A 20,233-nucleotide genomic window follows, 5' to 3' on the forward strand; every position below is an offset into this window, starting at 1 on the left:
TACTCTCATTTCTTGATTATTAGCTTTTTATGTATTTCTACAGTAGCCAAGCCCACCGTCCTGCATCTCTCAGTGCTGTTTGCTTGTTTCTTCTCTTCACCATTGCTTACACTCTGCTCAGCTTTGAGTGTGCTCAGCCTCTCACCAGGAAATGGCCCTCTCTCATTGCCAATGTTCTTGTGAATGTTAGAAGTTTGGAACTCACTGATCACTTTCTCATAAAGATGGTGTTCTAGGTGATGGTCAGGTTAGGCCACAGAGCCTGATCTGCGCACATGGAGTGAAAATACTAGCTATCGGCAATAAAAGCAAAATTCGGCCATAGAAAAGTAAAAACGCTATTGATACTGCAATATGTTCTTAAAAGAACTTTTCTGAGTTTCTATTTTAAAGATTTTTTATTTTATTTGACAGACAGAGATCACAAGTAGGCAGAGAGGCAGGCAGACAGAGGGGCGGCGGGGAAGCAGGCTCCCCAATGAACAGAGAGCCCAATTCGGGGCTCGATCCCAGGACCCTGGGATCATCACCTAAGCTGAAGGCAGAGGCTTTAGCCCACTAAGCCACCCAGGCGCCCCTTTGAGTTTCTATTTTAAAAAGAGTCACGGAGAATGTGTCTTTGCCCTATGGTCTCAGCAGCTGGAATAGAAACTGTGCATTTTTATGTGCTGGCTTGCTTAAACCTCACAACACTTTTGCCCGGTGTGTCGGATAGCCTGTGCTGAGTTTGCAAACCACTCCACACTTCTACAACAGTCGTTCATTAGCTTACAGTTCTGTGGGCTGGCAATTTGGGGTGGGCACAGCTGGGGGGTCCTCCCACTTGTATCCCCTCAACTCACTCCTGCTGCTGTATTCAGATGGTAGACGGGGAAATGACGGGAGCTGCGTGTTCTAGAATGGCCTCATTCACAAATCTAGTAGTTGGCTGGCTGTTGGCTGGGGCACCTTGATTTCCCTTCCTGTGGCCTCTCCAGCAGGCTGGCTCCATCTCACAGCTAGACAGTTCCAAGAGGGCAAAAGTGGAAGCTGCAAGGCTTTTGAAGGTCTGGATTCAGACCTGACATGCTGTCATTTCCTCCATGGTCCACTGATCAAAGCAGGTTACAAGGCCAGGTTCATTCGGAAGACTGGGAAGTAGGTCACCTCTCTTCATGGGAAGAAGTGCAAAACAGTGGCAGCCATGTTTCGTGTACTGCACAAATGGGTGTTATTATCCCATTTGGTGGGTGCCAAAATCTGGGTTCAGAAAGATTAACCGTCCTACCAAATACACCAGTTCATAAGTCGTCAAAGCAGGATGTGAGCCCAGGTCTGTCTGACCCCCCACGTTCTTCTACTCTCTCCTGGTACATAGCTTCTCCCTTCTCTTCCCTCTCTTCCATTCTCTTTTCTTCCCTGCCCGCCTCTCTCTCCCTGGGCGGTGTGCCACCATCTCTGGCTTAGTAACTAATAGCTGAAGGAAACTAGACTGAGAGTAGGATAATTGTAAGTGATCATTTTCATGCCCTTCTTTCTTATTTCCCTTTCTTTTGACCAGTATGAGAAATAATGTAAACATGTAAGGCCATGTCCTTTGCTCCCACACAAGCAGGGAAATCTGAGGAGAATAGAATTGAGGGGCACTGTGGGGGCAGGTGGGATGTACAAGGTCACATGGGTCCAACAGGAATTCAGGCCCCTCCCTGGGCCCAAACCAGGAACAAAGGAGTCAGTTTTGATTCTCACTTTTCCTCCCACTTTTTTCCATCATACATCACTTCATTAATAAATTGTATCAGGTGAACCTCCACAGTAGATTCCCAGATCTTTCTGTTTTCCTCTGTCTCCCCTGCCACCTGTTACTCTCTGTGATCCACCGTCATCTCTCTCCAGGACCAAAATGGCCTCCTACTTCATCTCTCTGCTCCCACATTTGTCCCATAAAGTCCTTCCTCCCCATGACAGTCAGCATGGTAATTTAAAGACATAGATCAGATAGCAACAGCCCCTTCAAACAAAACCCAGCCATGGCTCCCCATCACTCTCTGGAAAAATCCCTGGTTCTTTTGCAATCTACAAATCCCTTGAACCTGGCCCCTTCCTTTCCCTGAACCTCATCTTTCACCACTGGGTTCTGGCTTTCCTAGTTTCATGCCATGAAATGGCCGTCAGCAGCCCCCATCTCTTACAAAACTTGTCCCAGCTCCTCATGATCCTTTCATTATATTAGTCATTGTGTGTGTGTGTGTGTGTGTATTCTACAAAGAAGCCTTCTCTCTTGGCTCTAGCTAAGGTTTATAACACCCACATCCTCATTACCCTCTGCTAATTCACCCTGTTCTTTTTCTTTTTAGCACCTAAAATTATTTATAATTCCGTGTTTGTTTACTTGTTTACAATCACTGTTGTCTAAAAGAGTATAATCTCTAAGAGGGCAGGAACTCCGTCAGTTTGTTTCCAGCCTGTACTAGGAGCCCAACACAGTGCCTCCATCTAGAAGGAACTCAATGCGTACTCATTGATGCATACTCATTGATGCATTGTTGCATACTCACTGAACTCAATGTTCCAGTCCCAGCTGGTTACTTGGCAAGGTATGCTAACCTCTCCAAGCCTCTGTCCACTAGTCTGTAAAATGAGAGCAATAATTCCTACATCTAGGAGTTGTTGTAAAGTTTGAATGAAATGATAATGTATGCAAAACACTTCAAAAACTGTAGAGCAGGGACACCTGGGTGGCTCAGTTGGTTAAGCGTCTGCCTTCAACTCAGTTCATGATCTGCAGTCCAGGGATGTCAGTTCCCTGCTCCACGGAGAGTCTGCTTCTCTCTTTGCCTCTCGCCCTACTCATGCTCGCTCTCTTTCTTTCTCTCTCTCACTCTCTCAGATAAATAAATAAAATCTTGAAAAAAATACACCTGTAGGACACACACTAGCCACGTGACGAATTATTTATGCCCCCACTTAGGGTCAAAAAGGTAGTAGAGTCATGCTGACCCTGGCTCAGACAAGTGCCAAGTGCTTTCCAGGCTTTTCCATGAAGTGTGGACTTCAGACAAATGGGAAATCTTTTAGTCTGCTCTCCACAGTGCATGCATTTCCAGCCAGCGTGGATATGATTATAATGAGAGTTGCAAGACTCCTGTTTCATTTCAAAAGGATTCTGGGTATTGTACGCAACCTATCTCCAGTATGTGTCCAGAAGCAGATCCCTTTGGCAGGTGTTCTCATTTGGGCCCGTTCTCATCTTCTCCTACAATATCAGGAGTGTCTGTTTCGATTACACTCCTTAGTCTCAGATGCCATGTGAGAAGAGATTTGCCATATGTGAGGTTTCAAATGGTGACCACTGAGCTAAATGCACAGCTCTCACTGACTCTCGTCACTTCCTAAATGAACAGTAGCTTGGAAAAACTCACTTGAGCGGAGCCAGGCCTTTTATTAGCAGCCAGAGAATGGTCTGTAATGGGAGAAATTACTCTGCTCATGCATCTCTCCCAAGGAAAACATTCTTTAGCTTGTCAAGCCTGGGGAACCTCTTATTAGAAACTACAGCAAAGTCAATTTCTCTATTCTTGCCAACTGAAGGATTCAGAACACACCTCACTGCAGACCCTAAATTAACAATACAGCTGGAAGGGGAGTCAAGCACCCCTGGAAATGGGCAGGGATGTTCAAGTGGGCAGGACTCAAATCAAAGCAGAGCCCAACCTGGGCGTTTACATATTTCAAACCTATTACCCCCTTTCCTGCAGAGCTCTTTTGATTGTAACTCTTCACCAGGCAGAGTGAGGGTAATGGCAAGATCCACCCGATCTTCAGAGGCAGCTGACTTTTTTTTTTTTTTTTGCTCCTTTTTTTCTAATGATTTCCAATTTTAGCAAGCCATGCTAAGGAGACTCCAGAGTCGTGAGAGTCCTTGATGGGATTCCTCTGCGTAAAAGAAAAACCCATATCTATAAGTACAAAGAAGCAGGATAGTTTTGAGCAGCACAATTCGCAATTCGCTTTGCACTGATCCTTCCAAGCCCTGGATTAAAACAAAGGCATACTTGTATTTCAAGTCCACTTTGGGTGAAGCCGCTCATTGATGAAATGCCAGATGAAGTGACTGTGATGCAAGTTTTCAACACAATCTCCACCACCTTCTTTGTTTGTTTTTAAAGATTTATTTATTTATTTGAGAGAGAGAGTGCATGCATGTACGTACAAGTGAGGGGAAGGGGAGAGGGAGAAAGAGACTCCCAAGCAGACTCCCTACTGAGCGTGGAGCCTGACTCGGAGCTTGAGCTCATGACCTTGAGATCATGACCTGAGCCAAAGCCAAGAGTCAGACACTCAACTGAGCCACCCAGGTGCCCTACTCTGCCTTCTTTGATCCTGAGCTGCACGTCATGACTATTTGCTATAGAATCTGCTGTTTGACTCAGCTGATGGCTTTGGTTGTTTCACACCAGAATGAGAAGTACCGTCATGCCCTATGCCCTCCAACAAGACAAAACAAAGTTATAAGCAATGTTGTTGGGGATCATGACCGAGTCAGAACACAGCTTCGAGTGCACCCATTCAGCTTTTCTCGTGGAGACCCCTGGCAACTGACAACTGAAATGTCCCTTCAGTGCTTCTCAATCAGCTTGCTTGAAGTCAGAAAACCTTGCTGTCCCCTGACTCCAAACCAGACCCTGAATCAGGCACTCAAAGTCAGAGTTAAGACCCCACTCCCACCCTCAAGGAACATAAGGTCCAACTCTAAACTCTTAGAAAAGAAGTTCCAGAAGAGTAGATAACTTGTGCCAAGTTTCACTATTTATAATGGACTGATCCAGTATTGGAACCCAAGTTTATTCTTTAATTCAAAGCCTCTCCCTTTTCAACTATACCCCACTGTATCTTCTTTCCACACTGCAATATAATTATTTATAATTTTTTTCAATTGCAGCTATTAAAATTTATTTGGCTTCACCTAACTTAAGAGGTGATTGGCGGAGACATATATTAAGGTATAAAAGCATATTATAAATGCTGAATATATTCACATATGTTAAATATATTTATATATTTAAAATAAAAATGAAATTGGTCTATCTCTGGGCGATTTAAGGATGTTTATCTTATTTACAGTATTCTGTATTTTTTGTTTGCTAAACTGAAATTGCATTGCATCTGTATTTTTGAAATGTTTTTAAAATAAAAAATATATGGAAATGCTTTTTAGACTATAAAGTGCTAATAAGTATTAGCTACTGAATTCACTGGGTGTAATAAGACTCTCAATGCATGGATTAGGTTAAAAGCACATCTAATCAACCTTGATAGTTGACGTTGATAAACATGCCAGTGCTCTCAGAACAGTAAGACTGGTTTTTAAGATCATGCTCTCTCAGATAAGGGGACTCCAGCTTTGTCCAGTTTTATCTGTCTAGAAATGTTTGGTTGTACTATCACATCTGTTATCAGCCACCTTCCTTCAAGGGGTCCTTGTAGAAATCTGGTTTTAATGACACTGCATGTGAATTTGGGTTCCCAGCTCCTTGAGCATATGGACAATAGCAAGCTTACTACTGGACCAGGCACCCTGGAACTTCTTCATTTGGGTATAAGCCTTCTTTTGCCTCCTTAGAAACCAACCTCTGCTAATAAATGCCACTCCTGTTATCTCAAGAAGGCCTACCAATTTCCTCGCACAGACTTACTGATCTTTGGCCAACCAATACTTTGTGTATAGAAGAAAGAGTCCCCTCCCTTTGGAAAAAGGAGGATTGGGCTTCCACAGGCATTCAGGAGATCAAGGCTGGTAATAGAACCTTCTAAGGGGTGCCAGCCTAGTACTTCTGGGCCTACACACTTATATATCAAGGTAGCTGAAGGAATATATTTTTAATTTAATCTGAGGTTCCTTCTAGACACTTATTATATTGGTACATGCTTTCAAGCAGAGTGCTTTACAGCTGGGAGGTAAAATGATATTTTACAATAGTGCTATGATTTCAAAGCCACATTTGGTTGCACTGTTATCTCCCTTAATCATTACAGCAGCCCTGTAGATAACTTATTACCTACTTTGCAGTGAGGAGACCAAGTCTTAGAAAGCCAGGATGCTGAGTCCAAGATTCAAGGGCAAGACTCAATACCAGATCTTCTGACTCCAAATGCTGAGCAATTTTCACCACTTTTCTAAAATTAAAAAACTGACCCTGGATCACAGTTGAGCATGTATGGGGTGGGAATGATCCTAGTCACAATGGAGCCATCTACTACAAAAAGGAAGAAAAGGAGAGGGGAAAGAAGCCAATGTCTACTAAGCTTCTACTCTGTGCTGGTTGGTTTATTTCTGCACTATCTCCTTTAAATACCATGTCTTTCTCCCATGTGATCAAAATAGAAATAAACAAAGGTTCCGTTAGCTCCCCAAAGTCACATAGCTTCCAAGTAGCAAAACTGAACTGACACCCAGTCTTTCTGGTCCTCAAACGCACCATCTTAGCACACTTCACACCTCATTACAACTCACAGTGCCTTTATGCACATGGCAGATTTTAAAAGGCTTAACAAACAAACATTCTGTGTTGTGGGGAGGTTGGTGTTCCTAAGGACACACACGTATCCCTTCCTTTCCTCGGGCCCTCCAACACTGTTTTCTTTACCACACTGCTGACGTTTTCTTCTGCCCCCTCCCCCCTTGCAGCCTGCGTGGTAGTAGTTTCCGTGATTGAACAGCTTGCTCAAGTTCACAACTCCACGGTGGAGGCCTCGATGGAGAGACTCTGCAGCTACCTGCCTGGTAAGTACAGAAAGGGTCATGCAGCTGTGGGTCTGCTGCTTCGTTTGATTCTTGAGTCATCATGAGTGAGTTTATACCCCACACCTGCTTATGGAGGAGAAAGTAATTGAGGTGTTTATATGAGTTGATATTTTTATGAGACTAATAGAAATTAAAACAAACACATACACACACAAAAACCACTCTAGTACAGTTGTATTCCCCAATGTTCATTTTCCATCATGGCAGGATAAGATTGCTGTGGACATTTAAGGAATAAAACATAGAATGGCTAATTTTTGTTTCATGTGTTACATTTATAAGGATTTGCCCACCAACTGGGGTTCACTGCCTTAAGTACCAAGAAGGTCAAAATAATGAAAAAAATGGATAATTTTCAGTAATTTTTGTTAGTTTAACCGCATGCACATTCCCGGAGGCACCCAGAGCCCTACCAACACAGAGCTTTGTTTAGGCTGAGAAGACAGCTGATCCTAAAACCCCAACTGGGAAAATAATCTGGGAACAGCCCATGGATTTGAACAGGATCTCAATTAAATCATTTACCCATCCTCCAAAAAAAAAAAAGAAGAGCTGATTGATGATTTAAACAAGTTGTGGGGGAGGAGTTAAGATGGCGGAGGAGTAGGAGGACCCCGAGGTCCTCTTGCCCCCCAAACACAGCTAGATAGTTACCAAGTTATTCTGAACACCCAAGAAGTCCATCGGGGGTCTGAAAGAACAGAACTGCAAGTCTCCAAGTAGAAAAGCGACCACCTTTTGGGAGGTAGGAAGTGCGGAAATTCACTGGCGGGAGACTGAGCTGTGGAAACGGGGCTGAGAGGGAGCCTGCTTGGGAGCCTCTGAACGCAAAATCTGAACGTTTAAGTTCCTTATGGTGGCAGATGAGCCTGGACTAAAGGTGCGTAGGTGGCGAAGAGGGACAGAATCCCAGGAGTGACAAGGTAGTCTGACGATCCCCAGGGTTTCAGGAAGAATGTCTGGCACCAAGGGGCGCCTGGATTCCCAGACATAGACGCCAGAGGCCCGAGAGAGCAGCAGGACTTCGTGCAGGCTTTCCGCTATAAAGTGTGGACCCCCCGTCGGTCTGGGGACCCCTTTTCTGGGAGGGGCAGGCAAGCGTGGGGAGAATCTCTCCCAGAGGACCAGTGTGGTTTGAGGGGTGGGCGACCCCGAAATTTGGTTTTGAAATTCAGTCACATGCCGGAAATAAAAAGGCTTGTACACAGGCAGAGTGAATGCAGGGTTCTAGCATACACGGGGGACACAATTAGGGTGGCTGTTTGCTTTTCTTTGAGGGCTCACAGAAGAGTAGGGGGTGTGAACTTTCAGCTCCGAGGCTGGAGAGCAGGGCGCCGCCATATTCATCCCGCACATCCGCATTGATAAGAGTTCAGGGAGCAAAAACAGCGCCACCTAGTGGAGCCCGGAGCCCTGGCCACCAAGCCTCACCCCACTGGGCCCTGGAGAGGTGTTTCCAAGAGACAGGTCAGCCTGAGAATCAGTGCAGCGGACGCTCTCGCAGCAGACCAGCATAAACAACTAGCTCCCACCAAGTTTATTATCGTAGAGTGCTGCAAAGCTTCAGCTCTAGGGGAAATAGGATTGAGCTTCCTTTTTACTTGTATTCGATATTTCTTTTATTCTTCTTATTTTTTCATTTAATAACACAAGAAACGAGATATTGGTGAGGATGAGGAGAAAGGAGAAACCTCTTGGACTGTTAGTGGGAATGCAAACTGGTACAGCCGCTCTGGAGAATAGTATGGAGGTTCTTCAAAATGTTAAAAGTATAATTGCCCTGTGATCCAACAATCATGCTACTAGGTATTTACCCAAAGGATACACAGGTACAGATTCGAAGGGATACATGTACCCCAATGTTCATAGCAGCATTATCAACAATAGCCCAACTATGGAGAGAGCCCAAATGTCCGTCAACAGATGAATGAATAAAGATGTGGTATATATACAGTGGAATACTCCTCAGCCATCAAAAAGAATGAAATCTTGCCATTTGGAACAACATGGATAAAGTTAGAGTATTATGCTAAGTGAAATAAGTCAGAAAAAAACAAATATATGATCTCATTCACTCTCTGGAATTTAAGAAAGAAAAGAGATGAACATATGGGAAGGGGGAAAAGGAAAAAAAAGAGAGGGAAACAAGCCATAAGATACTGTTGATAAGAAACCAAACTGGGGGAGGTGATGGAGGTCAATGGAGGGAGGTGAATGAGGGATGGGATAGATGGGTGATGGGTATTAAGGAGGGCGCTTGTTAGGATGAGCACTGGGTGTTGTATGTAAGTGATGAACCACTGAGTTCTACTCCAGAAATCAATATGCATTATATGTTAACTATCTAAATTTTAAATAAAAATAAAAAGAAATAGAAATAGAAAGCATAATTAGTGAATTTACAGATTTGGGTGGAATAGGTATTATGTTTGATGATTCAATCATAATTTAACATTATCTCCATCTTCTAGAATGAATAAAAATGATTAGGTACAAAAATACACAAGTTGGTATTTCTCTTTCAATCTCAACAAAATCGAGAAAATGCTGATTCTGTTTCCTTTATAGAATACTATTAAGTGAACAGTCACAATGGGTAAACTTCTTTGAGAGTCAAATTGTCATTGATTTAACGTTAAGAAACAAATTCATCAAGGATGAATTTTCTCAAAGTAAGGAAACTAGACTAATGGCGGCTCTGTCTTGAGTTTATACAACATGTTGTGCGAACAGCACAGAAGCATTTTTGGAAGATTTACTGCATTCAGTTACAATGTGCATTCACAAGCTAAATTTCTTGGAATTTAAACTAAAGATCAAGAGCGAATAAAACAGATGTGTTTACAATGTCCCAGATTAACCATTGCTAAGGTTTTGACATATTTATATCATCTTTCTTTTATGGAATTAGAATATGGCAGATAAACTTGATACACCCTTTGGCTTCCCCTCGCCCCCAGTTCCATTCTCCTCCAATCTCCTTAGAGGGAACCACTCATATGAACTTGATGAGTAGTGTTCTTGTCGAGCTTTATACTTTCACATTCCCTTGTATGAATTCATAAACAATGTATGGTATTGTTCAGTGAACAATTTTTTAATCTGTTTCTGGTAAAACAAAATGTATTTAAAATGTTTGATATGTGTTTTAAGTCTATTTAATCTACAAGTTTTCTTTTCTTCCCTTTCTTTGCCATGTAATTTAACAGTGGAATTTGCTCTGTAGTTTCCTTCAGTCTGGATTTTGCTGATTGCTTCCCTGTGGTATGGTTGAATATGTTGCTGTGTGTTCTGTATTTCGTGAAAATTTGCAGCTAGATCCAGAAGCTTGATCGTCTAGACTCCAGTTTGATTTCTTTGACAAGACTATAAGTGGTGATATTTTCTTTCATTGAGAGGCCATTAAATGTGGTTTTTCCTTTTTGTGATATTAGAAGTTGTTGATGCTCAGTAACCCGATCTATTAGTTCATTGGGAGTTGCAAAATGGTGCTATTCTAATATAGCATTCATATTATATTTAGTGGTGGAAATGCATTAGAGACATTTCCCTCATCCTCATCATATTTTAAAGACATGTTCCCCACAGTCACTTATGATAATGTTTATAGTAGGAAAGTCCAGATACATTCCTGATTCCTTTGCTCTGCTTGCCAGTTTTGAAATAATTCATTGCCTTTCTATGATCATCCTACAGTAGTCAATCACTTTTCTTTAAAATATCATTATGAACTCTTGAATTTATATGTATTTCATGAGTTTTGTTTTCTTTTGTTTTCAATTACCATCCTTTTGTAACTCAAACTGTCTCATGTTTGACCAGTGGGAACTTCAGGTTGGTTCCTGAGTCCCTTTGACACGAGCCTAAGTAACCTTTGATAGCTTCCTCACTAATTGACAAGATGTTCCAGCCCTGTCTTGTGCATTTCCAGCCTCAGGTTTGAAATCAATCATTTCTCTCAAAAGCTCTGGTTTCCATTAGTGGGAAATAGTATTTTAAGACCACAATTTGGGCGTTCATTGCTACTGAGTTGGTCATTCTTTCTGGGTCTCTTCAGTAGACATTGCTAGAAAAAAACACATATATTTACATATACATATACATACATTTACCTATGTTACATATAGTTTTAAGGCAAAATGTCTAGTGAGTTCATACTAACACTTCAAATTCAGTACTACAGGATTCTTTTCTTAATAGGATTTTCTTCTTAATCTCTTCTGAATCATATCTGTATCTCTTCTTTCCATACTTGAAGTCCTAATTCTCAAGGGCATAGGGATAAAATATCCCATAATTACTCATTCTCCTATCCCTCATTACATATATAACGTCTCAGAATGTCAATCCTTGTCCCGCTACCATTAATATACTTTGTAATCACTGAGAGCAGTTAACATTGTCTTTTGCATATACTTTTCCTGTTTCTCCACCCTTTGTAGTCATTGTACTATATGCCCTGAGCATACAGCTATTATGGATGATACCCATTCCCTGCCCACCCTCAATTTGTCTCAGTCCCATCAGCAACTATTTGGTCGATGTTCACCACCAGCCCTTATGAAGATGCCTCTCTAGCTGAGCTGTTGCCTAAAGTTCATTCCTCAGGAGGGACTCATGGGAACAATATTCCCTGAATTCTTGCATGTCAATAGCTAGCTCTCTGTGCCCTTTACACTTGAAAATCAGTTGTTTTTCTGGATATGTAAATCCTTGGCACACAGTTTTTTCCCCTAAGTATCTTAAATGTGTCTTTAAAAAGCCTGCTGGTAATCTAATTCCCTTTTTCTTGTAAGTCACTTGCTGTTTTTGCCTAGAAATTCAAAGATTGCTTTTTCCTTTCTTCTCCAAAATTCAGTAATCTAAGTAGAATGTGTCTTAGTGTTAGTTGTTGTATGTTGATGTCAGGCACGGAGAATGTTCTCAAGTACACTTTTTTATAATTTCAGAAAAGTTGTTTACTTGTTCAGTTTCATTGATTTGGTTTTCTTTTGCAGGGATTTCTAATATCCATATTTTAAATCTTCTTTGCCTAACCTCAATATGTTGCCTAGCTATTGAATAGTTTCTATCCCTTTATTTTTTTCTCTTGAAAGTTTTACTCCTTTTCACCTTGTATTTTACTTAAGACATTAGCTATTGTGTTCACAAGAAATGAACTCTAGTTCAGACTTCATTTCTCTTATAATCTTGTATTTTTCCCTGAGTTCTTTTATTCCATGTCTGAGTTATTCTAATTCTGATTTCTGTTGTTCTTTCACGACTTATAACATTTTATTAATGCTTCTTAGCTCATTACGAAATACTATGTTATTTTTTTAATCCTTTTTTGGGCTTGACTTTCTGGCATGCTTTTGCTGTCTATAAGGATGTGATTCTGTTCCTCATTCTTTTTTTCTTATAATAACTTTGTATGGGAGTTGACCTAGATACATTTCTGTTGCTCATTTTTATGTGAAATTAGTTTCCTAAAACTCTTAAAGAGAAGTGGTTCAGGGTACTTTTCTAAATGCACAAAACTTTTTCTGTTATTCCTATGTAGTGTTAAAACACACACAGAGACACACAAACCACAGCAGCTTGCTTGCTGAGAGAGTTTCTGACTGTTTCCTGCCCACTTTTATCTGGATTTTCTCTTTCCTTTGCTTCTGTCCAGCTCAGTGTTGTTTCCAAACCCAGCAGTTTCTCCTCAGTATGCACACTGTTCTGTTAGGGAGCTCTGGCAGGTCAGTTTCTGCAATGTATAGATGCCTGGACAAGTCAGCCATCTTAGTCCTTCTGCCTTGAGCCCCTTGTACTCATCTGTCCCAGTGAGCCAAACCCCTCCCAGTCTCAGGTGCTGTTCTTTAATTGGCCCACCATACTTTCTAAGCAATACCTATGGGCTATCTGGGGATTCCCCTACTCTCAGATTTCTCTGGCATTCCATTGCTTCCCTTTACTTTCTGCCACATGGATGTTGATAACCCATGGGTCTTGTGGCTGTGAGTGGTTTATCCTTGCCTAAATGTGTTTTGGGCTCATGGGGATACCTACTTATAACAATTGTCCATGGATTTGGGGTTTTTCTATCCAGGAGCTCTTTTTCCCCCTCTTAGGTAGAAATTCAAAGAAATTCCAAAATTCCTTTGCCTTCAACATTACCTTTCCAGAATCCTCCCCATGTGGGATTTTACATTCATAGTAATGTCTACTGTACGTATAGCTCTGCAACTTCTGTTTTTCACTCAACAGTATGTTTTTGAGATCTGTAGATCTATGTTAAGACGTAGAGACTTAGGTCAGGCCCCTTAATTACTCTACAGTTCTTCACCATATAAATGTCCCATATTTTCCTGACCTATCTCCCTATGACTGGACGTTTACAGTGTATCATAAACCTTACTTTGCATTTTCACATCCCTGAATTAGAGAAAGAAGAGGAAAACACTATTACCATTTCACAAAACAGGAAAAAAAAATGAAAAACAGTCATAATTATCATTAAGATTTGTTTTGATTGCTTGTCATTTCCGTGTAATAGACCACACTGATGCATAATCACCATTTGTACCTGGCGTTTGATTTTCTCTTTTTAGGCAAGGTTGTGTTGTTCAAAGATGAAAGGCTCAGTAAAAATCCTCCTTCCTAGATGACCCTGTCCTAATGTACTAGCGAAATGTAACACAACAGGGACCAAGATTGCTGGTCTTCAGGGTATGGTCTGGGCTCCTTCTGACTCAACGCAGGACGTTTCAGTGTCTGCTGAGGTAAATGAGAGGCAGAAAGTCAGATTCTGGTAAAATGAAATTCTGGTAAAATAAGATACTTTACCAAAAGAAGCAAAGTAGGTATTTTAGTTTCTGGGGTGGGTTAGCTTTCAATTGAAAGAATTTCAAAGCATTAAGAATGTTGCTTGGGGTTATTTTCATTTTATTAATTAATGTTTTACCTCTGGATAAAAATAAGCTGCTCAGGGGTGCCTTGAGTGGCTCAGTGGGTTGAGCCTCTGCCTTCGGCTTGGGTCATGATCTCAGGGTCCTGGGATAGAGCCCCAAGTCGGGCTCTTTGCTCGGCGGGGAGCCTGTTTCTTCCTCTCCCTCTGCCTGCCTCTCTGCCTGCTTGTGATCTCTCTCTCTCTGTCAAATAAATAAATAAAATATTAAAAAAAAATAAGGTGCTCAGTTCAGTAAAGGCTCTTTCATTTGACATACATAAAGTCAGGGCGGGCATTACTGTTTCCATTTTACGGATGTGGAAACCAGGGCGCAGGATGGCCATGTAGATGGTAGAGGGTGACAAAGGCAGTTTGTCTCCTATCTCAGGACTTTTCCTTCTTGCAATCAAAATAGGCCTGAACCAGAGTGCCTACCTGAACTAGAGTATTGCCTCCTGTCTGGTGAGCTGAGAGAGGGGGGGTCAGAGGAAGTGAAATTATGGATTTCAACATACAGGTACTATTTTAAAAATTATTTTAAAATATTATTGCTTTTACCTCCAAAGCAACACAAGCTCAGAAAACATAACTTTTTCAGACCAAAAGCATGTAAACAACATTTTGAGAATAATCACTCAGTAAATCATGTTGGCCTTTCCTTGCCTGAGAAGCCTTTTTTTTTTTTTTTTTTTTTTTTGAATTTTGCAAAGCATTACTGACCTTCGGTTTCACCTGCTGCTTTTGCCTCTGGCTCTCATTAGTAAACACCTTGGAAGAATCTCAGAATTGTTAATGAAAAAATGATTAATGCAATCATTCTCTCTAGGGGTGAGCAGACTCCTATGCCCTGAGACCCTTCCTTGCTAGAAATTTACTCTTCTGGGGTCACCTCTGCCAAAATCTTATCGTCATGGAATATGAGAGCTAAAAACTCGTGTAGATTGAAAATGAGGAAGGCAACTCTCCTCATGTTCTGGAGATTCTGAAAATTCTATGAACAAGCTAGAAAACACGTAGCCTCAAAACTAGCTGTGTGGTCACTTAATCTCCCTGTGCTTCAAATTTCTCACCAGTACTTCATCTGTCACAGACCCTGTCATACTTGGAGTTGACGAAGCATCAAATAAAATGTCCTAAGTACACCTGACAGTCATGCTGCAAATAACATGGGCTTTTGGAGTAAAAAATACAATCTCTTACCGAACCAGTGGCCGATCTGTGACTTGGGGCCTTAAGCTCTTTAAACCTGGACGTTCCTCCCTATCCAACAAGGGTAAGAATAAATAGTCCCTCAAAAGATTCTTATGAGAAACTTCTTCACGGTAAATGTGAAGGTGAATGACAACCTAGAATGTGCTTGGTGTTATTTACATACACATGTTTATATCTAAGTACGATGACTGCTCACTGGCTCCTTTTTAACCCTCTTTGCCCTTGGGAATGGCCACATTTTTTTTTTTTTCTCCTATGCTGTTCCAAGTCTGACTCTGTAGAAATTAAATGCTCTTGTACCTTCCTGGTCACAGAGAGTTTAACTGTATACATTTTAAGTCAGATAGGTGACTAGAAATATGTGAGCAACTTTGTTTTCCATCACTAATGGTGAGGTTACAACTGATCATGGTTGACTAGGCTCTATCTGGCTTGCTCTGGGGACTTTTCATGTCTCCACTCTATACCCTTCTGTGCTGATCTAGAATTGAGCTGTCAAGGTGCTATCTCATGCTTCAGACCAGCCATTGCTCCAGGAGCCCCTCACTCTTAAGCATCTCAGAATCCATCTGAGAAATGATCACAGAATCCGTTCAAGAACTAGGTCATTCAGATGGTCCGACTCAGAGAGAGAGGGGAAACTTGCAGCCACTCATTTCAAGTTGAGCAAAACGAGGTTCTAAAACACACACACACACACACACACACACCAACGTCTTTTATTTTACCAGAAAGAAAGCAGATTTTCTCTTCTGAGACGTACTGCAAGAGCAAACTATTGCCCAACTCTCAGCTCAACTACTTCTGTGTCAGGGTACTTGAAACTTGTTGGCAGAGTGCTTTGCTGATTCATGTAATTCTGAATGTCTGTTACCTGATTCTCCCAAGTTCCTAGATGGTCTAGTGAAGAAGACTGAATCCCTGTCCCACCTTTTTCAGATGAGGGAATTGAAATCCAGGAAGGGGGGGCGCCTGGGTGGCTCAGTGGGTTAAAGCCTCTGCCTTCGGCTCAGGTCATGGTCCCAGTGTCCTGGGATCGAGCCCTGCATCGGGCTCTTTGCTCAACAGGGAGCCTGCTTCCTCCTCTCTTTCTCTCTGCCTGCCTCTCTGCCTATTTGTGATCTCTGTCAAATAAATAAATAAAATCTTTAAAAAAAAAAATCCATGGGGCGCCTGGGTGGCTCAGTGGGTTAAAGCCTCTGCCTTTGGCTCAGGTCATGATCTCAGGGTCCTGGGATCGAGTCCCGCATTGGGCTCTCTGCTTGGCAGGGATCCTGCTTCCCTCTCACTCTCTCTGCCTTCTTCTCTGCCTACTTGTGATCTCTCTCTGTCAAATAAATAAATAAAATCTTTAAAAAAAAAAAAATCCAGGAAGGGTAAGCAGTCGAAGGTCAGAGGCAGGTGGACAGGTGCTGAAATCTGATCTCTGAGTCCTAGGACGTCTGAGGTTCTCGACACTCTGCACTGCAGTGCCCCAACAAGGAGCTCCCAAGGGGAAAAGGGAGATGTTTTTATTTTAAGACAGGTGTACTGAGGTATAATCATATACCAGGCAATTCACCTATTTAAAATGTATAACTCAGTGATTTTTAGTGTATTCCCAGAGATGTGCATCTATCACCACAAATTTTATTTATTTTTTATTTTTATTTTTTAAATTTCAGTGTACCAGAATTCATTGTTTATGTACCATACCCAGTGTTCCATGCAATACATGCCCTCCGTAATACCCACCACCAGGCTCATCCAACCTCTCACCCTCTGCCCCTTCAAAACCCTCAGATTGTTTTTCAGAGTCCACAGTCTCTCATGGTTCATCTCCCCCTCCAATTTCCCCCAACTCCCTTCTCCTCTCCATCTCCCCATGTCCTCTGTATTATTTCTTATGCTCCACAAATAAGTGAAACCGTATGATAATTGACTCTCTCTGCTTGACTTATTTCACTCAGCATAATCTCTTCCAGTCCTGTCCATGTTGATACAAAAGTTGGGTATTCATCCTTTCTGATGGAGGCATAATACTCCATAGTATATACGGGCCACATCTTCCTTATCCATTCGTCTGTTGAAGGGCATCTTGGTTCTATCCACAGTTTGGTGACCATGGCCATTGCTGCTGTGAACACTGGGGTACAGATGGTCCTTCTTTTCACTACATCTGTATCTTTGGGGTAAATACCCAGTAGTGCAATTGCAGGGTCATAGGGAAGCTCCATTTTTACTCTTTTTTTTTTTTTTAAGATTTTATTTATTTATTTGAAAGAGATCACAAGTAGGCAGAGAAGCAGGCAGAGAGAGGGGGAAGCAGGCTCCCTGCGGAGCAGAGAGCCCGAGGCGGGGCTCGATCCCAGGACCCTGAGATTATGACCTGAGCCGAAGGCAGAGACTTTAACCCACTGAGCCACCCAGGCGCCCCGGGAAGCTCCATTTTTAATTTCTTAAGGAATCTCCACACTGTTTTCCGAAGTGGCTACTGTATGTACCAACTTGCATTCCCACCAACAGTGTAAGAGGGTTCCCCTTTCTCTACATCCTCTCCAACACACATTATTTACTCTCTTGTTAATTTTGGCCGTTCTAACTGGTGTAAGGTCGTATCTCAATGTGGTTTTGATTAGAATCTCCCTGATGGCTAGTGATGATGAACATTTTTTCATGTGTCTGTTAGCCATTTGTATGTCTTCATTGGAGAAGTGTCTGCTCATGCCTTATGCCCATTTTTTTCACATGTTTTGTGTGTGTTGAGTTTGAGGAGTTCTTTATAGATCCTGGATATCAGCCTTTTGTCTGTTCTGTAATTTGCAAATATCTTCTCCCATTCTGCGGGTTGCCTCTTTGCTTTGTTGACTGTTTCCTTTGCTGTGCAGAAGCTTTTGATCTTGATGAAGTCCCAAAAATTCATTTTCGCTTTTGTTTCTGTTGTCTTTGGAGACATATCTTGAAAGAAGTTGCTGTAGCTGATATTGAAGAGCTTACTGCCTATCTTCTCCTCTATGATTCTAATGGATTCCTGCCTCGCGTTGAGGTCTTTTATCCATTTTGAGTTTATCTTTGTGTGTGGTGTAAGAGAATGGTCGAGTTTCATTCTTCTAAAATTTGAATACTTTTTATTTCTCTTTGGTGTCTGATTGCTGTTGCTAGGACTTCTGATACTATGTTGAACAAGAGTGGTGAGAGTGGGCATCCTTGTCGTATTCCTGATCTCAACGGGAAGGCTGTGAGCTTTTTCCCATTGAGGATGATATTTGCTGTAGGTTTTTCATAGATAGACTTTATGAAGTTGAGGAATGTTCCCTCTATCCCTACACTTTGAAGCATTTTAATCAAGAATGGATGCTGGATTTTGTCAAATGCTTTTTCTGCATCAATTGAGAGGACAATGTGGTACTTCTCTCTTCTCTTATTGATTTGTTCTGTGACATTGATTGATTTGCGAATATTGAACCACCCTGCAACCCAGGGATGAATCCCACCTGGTCATGGTAGATAATCTTTTTAATGTGCTATTGGATCCTATTTGCTAGGATCTTGTTGAGAATCTTAGCATCCATATTCATCAGGGATATCAGGGATATTGGTCTGAAATTCTCCTTTTTCATCACCACAAATTTTAGAACATTTTCATTATATCGAAAAGGATCCTCGCACCTCTAAGCTTCACCACCCCAAATATCTATACTTCAGAGATGTAAGCAACCACGAATCTATTTTCTGCCTCCACGCATTTGTTTCTTCTGTATATTTCATATAAATACAATTATGTCTTTTTCACTTAGCATAATGGTTTTACTGTCCATGTTGTGGCATGGAGCAGAGTTTCATTACTCTTCGTAAGTGAATAACATTCTATTGTATGGATATAACCCACTTAGTTCATTCATTAATTTGTGAATGGACATTAGGGTTGAGTTGTTTCCACTTCTCAGCTATTTTAAAGAATGCCACTATGAACATTCATGTACACATTTTTGTGTGGATGTATATTTTTTATTCTTCTGGGTATATACCTATAAGTGGACTTGTTGGATCTTATGGTAATTATATGTTGAACTATGTGAGGAACTGTAAGGCCATTAACCAAGGTGGGTTGCACCGTATTCTGTTCCCACCTGCAGTGTATGAAGATTCTAATTTCTCCACATCAGTACCTGCTATTATCTGTTGTGTTTATTATAGCATATCATAGTGGGTGTGAAGTGGTATCTTTCTGTGGTTTTGATTTGCATTTCCTGAATATCTAAAGAGGTTGAGCATGTGCTTATTGGCCATTCATATATCTTTTTGGAGAAAATCTATTCAGAAAATCTTTCCCTAAGTGTTTGGTACCTTTCTCCAGTGAAGCCACCTGGTTCTGGGCTCTTCTTTGGGGGAAGCGTTTGATTACTAATTCAATCTCTTATTATACATCTATCCAGATTGTCTATTTATTCTTGAGTCAGTTTTGACATCCTGTCTTCCTAGAAATTTGTTCATCTCCTCTAGTTACCTAATTTGCTGTCATCACATGTCATAGTATTCCCCGATGGTTCTTTTCATTTCTGGAAGGTCAGTGTGGGGATATGGTTTTAAGTTCCTACTCTAAAAGCACAGTGTGTTTGAAGTTCATGCTTTATTGTAGGAAAAAAAAGAGTCCTATCAATAGATCTATCGGAATACAAAAGTACTATTTACATTATTTACTACTGAGTAAAAATGAACCACTAGCGACAGTTCCCCATATTTATGCTGTTCTTTCACAACCTGCCCTCCAGGCAAGGTGTGTGTAGCCCCCCCCCCCGTTTGAGATAAGCATGACACGATAAATTCTCATCCGGGAGAGATTCCCGTCTTTTCCCAGGAAAGCCCGTCTGTCCTAATTGTGCTAAGGTTCTAATTCCCAGGGTTTCACACCGGACTCACAAACTGGAAAAACAGGTCCAAAGAGTTCATAGGCCTTATTGTGCAGATCAACCCACAAGGCATCCCTGTACTGTCACAGTGGAGACGAAAGAGATTGCCTTGTTAATGTGTGTGTGTGTTGGTGGGGGTCGGGGGTCTGTGTGTTCTCTGGGGTAGATAGCAGTGCAGGGATCTTGACAGTCTCCTGTCTCTGGAATACCAACACCCAAAACCAAATAGCCCAAATGCAATCTTTTTTTCCCTGAGTGAACACAAAAGAGTATTTTTAACAAAGCTATATTTCAGCTTACTTACTTTAATGTGAGTTCTGTTTCTTTTATTTCAACAAAGGAGAACTTCATCAACATTCAGATGTTCCTTGCTGTACAAAAGTAAAATAAAACCCAAAAATGTAACTGTATTTTTATAATAAACTGGTGATC

General features: G+C 41.4%; 1 protein-coding gene across 2 annotated transcripts in view; it reads left to right on the forward strand.

Annotated features, from left to right (window-relative positions):
• AOAH (acyloxyacyl hydrolase) overlaps window positions 1-20,233 on the forward strand; it is a 166,102-nt gene that overhangs the window by 12,615 nt on the left and 133,254 nt on the right. For both annotated transcript variants that reach the window (XM_046021072.1, XM_046021071.1), the window contains exon 3: window positions 6,668-6,763. In XM_046021072.1, coding sequence (XP_045877028.1) covers window positions 6,668-6,763 — 96 coding nt within the window. The remainder of the gene's footprint in view (window positions 1-6,667; window positions 6,764-20,233) is intronic.

Source organism: Meles meles, chromosome 10, assembly GCF_922984935.1.
Source record: "Meles meles chromosome 10, mMelMel3.1 paternal haplotype, whole genome shotgun sequence".
NCBI lineage: Eukaryota > Metazoa > Chordata > Mammalia > Carnivora > Mustelidae > Meles > Meles meles.